Source organism: Notechis scutatus, chromosome 4 (assembly GCF_049901735.1).
Source record: "Notechis scutatus isolate UNSWTSFEM ecotype Mainland chromosome 4, rNotScu1.2, whole genome shotgun sequence".
Classification (NCBI taxonomy): domain Eukaryota; kingdom Metazoa; phylum Chordata; class Lepidosauria; order Squamata; family Elapidae; genus Notechis; species Notechis scutatus.
The window spans coordinates 74,138,973-74,149,045 of record NC_142012.1 but is presented as its reverse complement, the minus strand read 5'-3'; the positions used below and the strand labels follow the sequence as shown (position 1 = coordinate 74,149,045).

At 43.4% G+C, this 10,073-nt stretch overlaps 1 protein-coding gene across 50 annotated transcripts in view; it reads right to left on the bottom strand.

The window, feature by feature from the left end:
- Nucleotides 1-984: 984 nt before the first annotated feature.
- Nucleotides 985-10,073, bottom strand: part of ANK3 (ankyrin 3) — a 329,783-nt gene continuing 320,694 nt past the window's right edge. For 40 of the 50 annotated variants that reach the window (XM_087963780.1, XM_087963779.1, XM_087963798.1 and 37 more), the window contains 4 exons: nucleotides 9,038-9,121; nucleotides 8,843-8,899; nucleotides 4,833-4,918; nucleotides 985-2,663 (listed from right to left, as the gene is read on the bottom strand). In XM_087963780.1, coding sequence (XP_087819906.1) covers nucleotides 4,850-4,918; nucleotides 8,843-8,899; nucleotides 9,038-9,121 — 210 coding nt within the window. In that variant the 3' untranslated portion in view covers nucleotides 985-2,663; nucleotides 4,833-4,849. The remainder of the gene's footprint in view (nucleotides 2,664-4,832; nucleotides 4,919-8,842; nucleotides 8,900-9,037; nucleotides 9,122-10,073) is intronic. The other 10 variants (XM_087963772.1, XM_087963810.1, XM_087963817.1 and 7 more) reach the window with 4 other exon arrangements.

Here is a 10,073-nt window from a genome sequence, read left to right as displayed (position 1 = left end):
AAATACAATTCCTAGCCCCTTCGGTGGTCTGTACGCCAGTCAACTCAGTGAAGGAATTTTCTTTAAAATAGGTAGCATTCCCTCTGATTATTCAATGATACAATGGTTGGTAAGTTATCTTACCATCCCCCGAAACAGAAAGATTCTGTTTTCATTTCATTTGTAATTCCAGAATTATATTTGTTTTCCATCGGTGATCCAGCCACCCTTCTGCTGTGCATCAGTAAAACAAACGCAACACACCCTTAATGGTTCTTGAAGTACGGAGACGTCTGTGCTTTGTGAGGAAGGCCTAGGATCCAGGATCCAGAAGCAGGAAGGAGATGAGATTTTGGCTACATGTGAGGAGGGGAGGGTAGAGAAATTCAGGGTCCTTGGCTCTAAAAATAGACCATTTCCATCCCTTCCAAGCCACCCAACATCCTGAGATGGAAGATCTCAAGAGGCAATCATCAGCTGGCATGGAAAGGAGGAGAAATAGCAGCTGTTCTGGGGAAGAAAAGGAGAATTTGAGGTCGGGGGAAAAATCTGCTTTTGATAAAAGGCAGACCTGGATGACAGGTGAAATAAAGAAGGCAGAAGAAGAGGGAGAAACAAAGAGAGCAAAAACTGAAGGCACAGTGGGACCCCCCAAAAGGTAAGACAAGAAGCATTGGGTGGGAACTAATCAAGGAGAGAAACAACCTAGAACTAAGAAAATTCTTAACAATCAAACAGTGGAACAAATTGCCTTTAGAAGTTGTGGGTGTTCCATCACTGGAGGCTTTTAAGGGGAAATTGGATAGACATTTCTCAGAAATAGTGTAGGTCTCCTGTCTGAGCAGGAGGTTGGATTAGATGATCTCCAAGATCCTTTTCCAACTTTTTTTTTTTTTTTACTGTTATCGTTTCTGGAATTCACAATCTTGAGGGGGAGAAAGGAGAAGGCAAAGCTTCCTCAGAGGATTAACACCAGGCACAAAGCATTCTGCAACCGCCATGTCATTGAAGTGTTTTAACACAATTTATTTTATGCTTAAATTATCAACTAGATCATCCAGTGTTGGTGGGTGTTTTTTTTTTTTCATACATATGTAATTAGAGCTATTATCAACGAATCCTGTTTCCATATGAAGATAATTAACAAATTAAAAGTATTTCACCAAAAAACCCAAATAAAAATGCCCTTTTAAAACACAGCAGCCTTAACAACCTAATATTAATCTGCTAGGATGATTACACGATTGGCTTCCTGAAAGATTCTACATCTTAGAGCCAGTACACAATATAGTAATATTTTTACAGCGTGCTGCCACTCTGTTAGCTAAGAAATTCTCTTCCTTCCTTTCCCCCCTCCTTTTTTTTTTTTTTTTTTAAATATTCCCTACTGGCGCTCCCAAGACCATCACCCCAAACTGCCAAAAGCTGCAAGCATTTCCCCCAGTGGAAAGCAAGGACGGGTAGCACCCACCCCTCCGCAAAAGCAACTATGGTATATGTTATGGTTTCTGTTAAGTTTGAGATCGTTTCCAGCAGAAAAACTGGCAAGAGCAACAAATAGTAGATAGGGGACTTTGTGTTTAGAGGTTGAGGATAGGATTCCACAAGCAGCCCTGCCCTCGACAGCCGCCGTGCCTAAGCGGCCTCGGTCCTCCACCCACTGCAAGCAGAAAGGAGGAGGAGGCCTTCCTTAGCAGCTGTGCTTGATGAACTGCGCCCCGGGATCACGTCTGTCGCGTCGCAATCTAATATATTTGCAAAACTGGAAAAGAGTTCATCAAAATAAGGCAGAACGCATGCATCAAAATATGAGTACTCCGGAGAGAATCCTTGGTTTCACAGAACTGTAGATTCCCCCATCTTAGGAATCATTAAATTTGTAGCAGATTTTAAAGATTTTTTTAAAATCAAGCTAGCCTTTTTTGCATATACAAACATCATTGCTAAATATACAAGAATCTGTGAAGATACACCCAGAATACCTCGGCAGGTAGAGGGGGGGGGGCCCTCCGAGACACCGATTTCTGTTCAATGCAAACGCAGGATTCAGTTTGTGAGCTAGGAGGCAGGGCCAGATCAGCCTGGGTCCACTTCTTCTTCTTCTTTAGAATTTACAGTGTTATTTACAATGAAACAAGCAATGTTAGTCGTCTTTCTTTGTTTTTTTTTTTTAAAAAATGAAAAAAAACAAAACAACCCAAAACAAAACCAAAGGTGTATTTTAGTACCCTGACAGTTTGGGTCTGAGAAAAATAAGGCGAGCTGTTGTGGATTTTAATAATTTTTAGTGCCTTTCGGTAGTTTGAACCATTCTCCAGTGTCGTTTGAGTCTCTCTCGCAACAGGAATTCCTCGGTTTTCGCAATGGCTTTGCGTTTGCTTCTGTGAAGCCGTCGCCTAAGAGCACCCTGGACATCCGTCACTTCTTCTCTCACTGCATCCTCTCTAATGGTGTGAATAAAAGTGGGCTTCCATGCTCGTGTAGAAGTGGCTCATGCTAAATTAAAAATTTGTTTTTCTGGTGTTCTTCATGTTGAAAACCATGCGGTTAATGTGTGGAAGCAGCAAACACACAGACGCGCGCGCGCACACACACACAACTTTTGTCCATGACTTGATTAATTCCTGTTGATTTTGTTCGTCCTCGAGTTCCTCTCTAGAATACTGGCAGTAAAAGCACACAGTCTTGGGTCAAGTGGAAAAGGACGGGGAAGAGAGAGAGAGAGAGAGAGAAGAGAGAAAACCGGTGTTAGAAATGTCTGTTTGAACAGCACTGAGCCTTTCAACCGTAAATAATAATTCTGCATCTCTTCCACAAAAACACAAGGCCCACCCTATACAACCCTCCCACTGCATTGACCTATCTCGTCCGGGTTGGGCCATGTTGGACCACATCTTTGGCTGCTCGTAGGCCTCTGAGTTATAGCACATGAGCTGCCAGGGCCAAGAGATTTGCTACGTGAAGTGCAAGGATTACAAACACACACACACACCCAGCTACCCTATTAGAACAAAAGGGAAGTGTAGCCAGAGCAAGACAGAAATCCAGTTTTTTTCAAGACCTGTGCTGGTTAAACAAGCTTGGTTTTCAAGCACCTGTTCAGGAAAATGTTTCCCAATTCAATGAGCTCAAGTAAACAAATGAGATTAGAACAAAATTTTCCAAGCTGGAAGTTATCTGGTTTTGTAGGTTACAAAATGTAACTCCTATCTGATCAGGTAGTAGATGAGTAAACTCTGAAGGACTCGCCTGTCCCCCATCATACCTGTAGGATGAGGCAGCTTCGGCTCTGTTCAGGTTCCCTCAATTAAGATCAACCTAGAAAATGGGCCTTTTCTGGTGCATTTCTTTGGCTGCCCCCCTCCCAACTCAACCATCTTCAAACAAGCTCTCCATCCATGGTAATTCCCTCCAGCCATGGGTTAGGGTTTCGGGGTCTCTTTAGAATGTGGGGGTTGATTCTAATTGCTTCCTTGGGGCAACTGTGCTTTTTAAAAAAAAAAAAAAAAATTAAGTAGTTTTATTCTGTTTTCAATTTTGTGCCCAGAGACAATTTGGGAGCTGGGCAATCTAAAAAATAAATAATAAATGCAAAATAAATTTAGATTTATTTTATCTAAAAAATAAAATAAATACATCAATGTAAAAAAAAAAATTAAATCCAATGGTTTTACCACAATGGAAAGTATTGCCCAGAGTGAAACAAAACAAAGGTAGTATCAGAGAAGTGGTTTTCCTTGCATAAAGATAAAATAGTGAAATCAAAAAAATCCAGAGTTCTCAGATCCTAGGTCCATATAGGCCAGGGGTGTCAAACTCGCAGCCCACAGGCCAGATGCATCACATGCTGGCCACACTCGGATTAGTGAAGGGGGGGGGGAGTCATGATGTGTCATGCAACAACACCATGACTACCTGAGTTTGACACCCCAATGGGTGGGAGCTGCCACATTGAGCCTGGGAAAATCGGGGGGGGGGATTTCTTGGAGTGTATGTGGTTAGATGTAACAGCATTCTTCTTCTAAGTCAAGGTCATGTTATTTCTGCACCTGGTGGAGAGGACATCTCAGGTTAGGACGGATGGTGATTGGGGCATGTGATGCGATGATGGGTGCAGGGGGTGGATTTGTAAATTTTTACTTATTGCAAGGAAACCCGGAACTTTCAGATTCGGGATTTCTCAGAGGTGCCAGTTTACTATTCTAATAAAAGGAACATTTGAGAAGATGTCTGTCTCGGAGTTATTGGTTAGAGTTGAGGTTTCCTGGAACGCTGAGAGATCCACAAAATTAATATTTAAGAGAACAGCCTCCATTGTGACTGTCACTGTAACAACTCCAGAAAACCTTCCCTTCTTTCTGTTTGCTTCTCTGTGGATTTGCAGGGTACTTCTCTGACCTTCAACTTCACTGTTTCTAACTGTTTCTAACCCATCTAACTGTTGCAGTGGTGCAGTGGTTAGAGTGCAGTACTGCAGGCTACTTCTGCTGACTGCCGGCTGCCTGCAATTTGGCAGTTCGAATCCCACCAGGCTCAAGGTTGACTCAGCCTTCCATCCTTCCGAGGTGGGTAAAATGAGGACCCAGATTGTTGGGGAAAATATGCTGACTCTGTAAACTGCTTAGAGAGGGCTGGAAAGCACTTTGAAGCGGTATATAAGTCTAAGTGCTATTGCGAATGCTAGTGCTATGATGGAAGACCCAACAAGCCCAACAATGGAAGGGCAATGCAGAAATTGCTAAGCCCCAAAGGAGTGCAAGCCAAGAAAATAAGCTCCATGACTCATATTGCTTCCTAAAGATACCTTAATTGCTCCAAATATGAAGAATACAAGAGTTATATATCCAACTAACCATTCACTGTTTGGCTGTTACGAGTAGGTTGTCTTCTCTGCATGCTGGGCTTCTTTTTTCATTTTCACTTTACACCTTTCTCCCTGCTTTTAAAAAAAGAGGACACGCCATCACATATCAAGTGCAATTATACAAGAGAGGGAATCAGTACTGAACTGTAAAATCTACACAGACCACTGGGAATGCCGAAAGGTGAGTAGGCAGGAGCCACACAAGATGATGACATGTGTGATGAAGACACATGCAGCGCCGTTCCGGGCTCATCATCTTGAAATAAGTTCTTGAACATCAAACAGAATTCCAAGTATTTCATTACTCCCCCGCTCTCCGCCCCGGATATTTACAAATATCCCATGCTGGGTGATTCCAAGTTAGCAGACCCTTTGCAAGCCAAATTCTGCTGATTTAAGGAAGGTTCAAAGCTTTCAGTTAAGTAGATTAGTCATGAAAGTTGCAAGTGGGAAAAGGGAATATTTGCCAAAGCGAAACGTATCTGTAATAAAGATACTTGAAAATCCGTCGTCGTCCCCCAATATTATTTTTCCCCATTTGAAAAATTCACAGCTTAGCAATACAGTCAAAACCTTGATTCTTCAGACCTCCAGCAGACAGCACATACAATGGGCATTTTGTTTTTGTTTTTTTAAAATTTTGGACTTCATCCCTAAATAGTGGAGAAAATCCATTATTTCCACAACATTCCAGACAACTGATGTAATTTACATCACGTGCATCACTTCCATCATGATGTTCCTTTGCGTCATTTGTCTCCATTCATGCCATTGGAGTAATGAAGGCCACAAATGGAGACAAACCAGGGAAAACCACGGACAACGTAGTTGCACAAAGGATACCAATTACATCAAGGTTATAAATACCAATTCCTCCGCCCCAATAGTCCATTCAGTTGAAGTTTTGCTGCATTTTGCTAAGGAATATAGGAGATGGATAACTGATCCAGGGTTACAGGTCGTCCTCGATTTACAGCAATTCATTTAATGACCATTTGAAGTTACGACACCAAAAAAGTGACTTATGACCATTTTTTTCACACTCATATAAATTCAGATGTTGACAACTGACTCGTATTTATGACGGTTGCAGTGTCCTTTTGCAACCTTCTGAACAAGTGAAGTCACTGAGGAAGCCAGGTTCACTTAACAACCGTGTTACTAATGTAACTACCGCAGTGACTCACTTAACGCATGTGGCAAGAAAGATTGTAAAACGGGGCAAAAGTCACTTAACAAATGTTTCACTCAGCAACATAAATTTTGGCTCAGTTGTGATCGTTACTTGAGGACTAGCTGTAGTAGCTCTGAGGGTGGACCTTGTTGGAGTAGCTTCTGGCCAGCTTTTTACATTTAGGTCTTCTACAGCTAGCCCTGAAGTCCAAACAAACCTTGAGAGGCCCTGGGAAAGGTTTGAAGGAAACAGGAAATGGGGAACCCCATGGGGGGGCTTTAAAAAATGGAGGTTTCTGAACCAGGACTGGGATTCTGAGACAATTGTTCCTAAAGCCATTGGAGAAGTCGGGACAATCAGATCAGACTGATAGAGGAAGTTTAAACCTGGGACAGACTCTAAATTTCAGTGCCGCTTCTCCTGTTCCAAGAAAAATCTTCATTTCTTAAGCCCTGCCCTGATTTGTTTGCTTTGGTAAAACTATTGCTAGTTTTCTTGCAAATCTTTACCTCAGGTAACCTGATGCATCTGGCCTTTTCTCACATCCCCCCCATTGCTCCCTAATTAAAACAGGCACCCCTTTTAATGATTATTGTTGTTTCAACGTTGGATTTACAAGTCAGCAGGGCAAATGTCAAAGAGGCTTTTGGGCCTGGTAGCCTTGGGGGAAAAGACATTTCCTGTTCTGCCCCAGAGTTTCCAGATTCCAGGTGTGAGGAGCATCTTCTCAAGAACAGAAGGTGATGGAGAAGAAGGATGGAGATCCCAGCGGGGGTCTGGCTGAGCCCGCCCCTCCCCTCCCAGGAGTCCCCACGTGGGCCATTTTGGATGCAGGTAAGCGCAGGGTGCGCGCGAAGGCTCAGGGAGGGCAAAAAACAGGCCTCCTGGAAGTTTGGGAAGACTGGGAATGGGCCTGTTTCCAGCTTCCAGAGAGCCTCGGGAACCCGGGTAGGCTGTTTTCGCCCTCCCGGAGGCTCGAGAAAAGCCTCCGGAGCCCGGGGAGGGCAAAAATGCCCCCCCCCTCCAGGTGTGGTGCAGGAGGCCGACTAAGCCACACCCACCATGGCCACGCCCACCCAGCAACTGGTCAGAGAACCTTTTGCTAGCATTTTTGAAGCCCACCAACTTCCCTGCTATAGCCAGTGAATGCAGAGTTAGGTATGCATCTCCCCAAGGAGCATTGGAAGCCCTCACCCACACCCATGGAGCATCCCTAGGATCTGCCTTCTCTTTTCTTCGGCTTTGATGGTCCATGGATCTCTTCCAACTCACAGCTGGTGCCAGAGGCCAAGGCCTGCAGCCAATCTCAAATGCCGTTTGATCCGATGAACTTTTCCTGGTGTGTCCTTGTAAGAGGGAAGGAAAGTGCTAACAGTGGGGTCTCCTTTTCAGGATGAGCAATGGCCTTTGTGTGTTAAGTCCTAGGCTCACTCTTCCTCCAGTTTCTCAAAAATAGCATCCAGGTGAGAACCTGGGCCTTGTGAAGTCATGTACACCTTACTAATAATTTAGAAGACAGGTGATTAGAAAGATTGAATGTCTTCATTTTTTTAAAAAAAATATTTCTGCCCAGCTGATAGAAAACTTGACTGCCACCCAGGGGTGGGATTCTTGCCTGGTCGCACCAGTTCATTAGAACCAGTTGTTACCATTCTGCGTAGTTCTGAGAACTGGCAAATCATACCATTGGCTGGCCCCTCCCCTCCCCATCACTCCTTATCTGGCATGTGCGCCAACTTGCTTGCTAAGTTACTATTTTTCCTTTTCCCCCCCGACCATCAGCTGTTCTGACTATCAGCTGTGCCAGGAGATTTAGATTAGCTAGAAAGCACAAAATCATTTGATTTCTTGCTTTCTAGCTAATCTAAAAGCAGAGCTGAACCTTCCTAGCTTCTATTTTTCAGTGCAGACTCAGGTAGCAGGTTGCAGAATGGTAGATCTCTGAGTGAATCTGTGATTCTGGGAGCAACTCAATCTGCCTGCCTGTTTTGCCTGCTTTTGGGTAGAAGTTGCTCTTTTTTATTAAAAAAATCAATTATTTACATCAATATTTACAATATTTACATACAAGCCACACCCATCCAATCACTTGACCACCAAGCCACCTCCTCAAATTAGGCCACACCCACAGAACTGGTTGTTAAGAAATTTGAATGCCACCCCTGCTGCCATCTGAATGTGAGGACTGATCCAATGGGAGAAAGGGTAAGGGCGTTCTGTGAGAAGGGAAGACAACATACGGATCTGATATCCATTTGGACTTGAAAAACCAGGTCATGGGATGGATCATTAGGGAAAATAGCTCCCAGGAGTTGTAAACAACTGGATGGCCCATAATGAGTTTTATGCTGGGATTCTTGATCACTTGCCACGTTGACCTTGTGCATATCCTGCAGTATTTATGGGGTGGGGGGCTCATTCTAGAAGGTTTAGCCTAAAATTGCACCCTCACTTCACTTACCCCAAATCCTCTTAGTACCAAAGAAAATGTTCAGCACCTGTCTTCCTTTGGTAGATGAAACTGAGTAGGAGTCAGAAGATGGGAAGAACAAAGCACCCCACTGGGAAGAGCCTGAGATAGTGTTATTCACAAGTTTTGCTAGTAGAGCTTAACTAGCCAGAACAGCCTGGGGGACAATCCTTTGGAGCCAAAGGGCGAAAGAGCAGCTGCTGGCCAAACACAGAGGCACAGGACAGTTTATCCTTCCAGATGCATCACTTGCTAAAAGCACAAGCATTTTGCCTTCGAGGGGCAACGGGCGGCGCAGAGGTTAATTGGCAAGCCACCAGCCACTCAACTGCACCCAGCTCAGCTCTTTCATTACCCTGATAGGTTTTTTCACACGTGGGATAACAAGGCGTCTTAATACTTTCCGGGTAACCTGTGAGAAATAATATAGGAAAAACAAAAATCGATACGTGTTCTGTCCAAGTCTGGAAGAACAAAAGTTGATGGCCAAAGAATCCATAATTAGGACTCAAGAAAGAAGGAGAAAAACGAATCTGAAGAAGAGAATTACTTTTCGGGTGACGGTATTGCCTTCTTCGTCAGTGAACTGCTCTCGCGTGACTGATTCACCTGGAATGTTTTTGGCTTCCTTGCCCTAGTAGAGAACAGGTCAAAGGATTAGCCCTGCTCATTTGGGGCCATCGGCTGCTTTTCAACACCAGTCCAAGCAATAAACTCATGCCAGGCCAGGCAAGATTTTCTTGTTAGAGACAATCCAACATCTAGAGTGTCTTATGAAACATGATTTCGACTCAGTGGATCATGCTGAACATATACTCATGTTGTCAAATTTATGGGTGGCTGCTGCTTTCAGGAAATATTGGCCAGCCTTTCCACTCTGGAGAGCAATTTATGCTGTGGATTTGGTGATATAAACCTAGGAAATTTGTCTAGGAAACTTAGGCATAAACCCATGAAGAAGGCTCCAAGAAGTTATAGGGCACAATCACTACTTCATTCTGATGGCCCTGAGAAACTGTTCCTCTGAAATAATTCTTCCCTGCTGCAATCTCAATCCTCCATAATCCTCTTTTTTTTTTGAAGACAAGTTATTACTTGTACAATTTTATGGATCTTTTTTATTCAGGAGAAGCCCATGCTTAGTTGTGTTGGTCCTAGTACAAGCCTTAATCTAAGATTAGTTCTTCATGAAAAATAGTTTATTCAGGAGAAGCCCATGCTTAGTTGTGTTGGTCCTAGTACAAGCCTTAATCTAAGATTAGTTCTTCATGAAAAATAGTTCATCAGAATTATCCCTCCAAAGACGAGTAAAAAAGAACTGTTTTATTCCCAATGACTTTGGGCAGATAAGGCTTCCCACTTATCTCAGGGAGTTCCAACTGGTCATTATTTAGAGCGCACACCCACCGCTTGTGCAAGATGTTTCATTGTATGAGAAGCATCATCATATTAGGGGAAACACCCAGTGATGAGAGTTTTAAGAGCCTTAAACAATACCAGGATGACTGGGCACCACTAAATTAACTACAGAGAAAGATAAGACAGTTGATAAGTCTATCTTTATGCTGCTAAAATGAAGACAAACT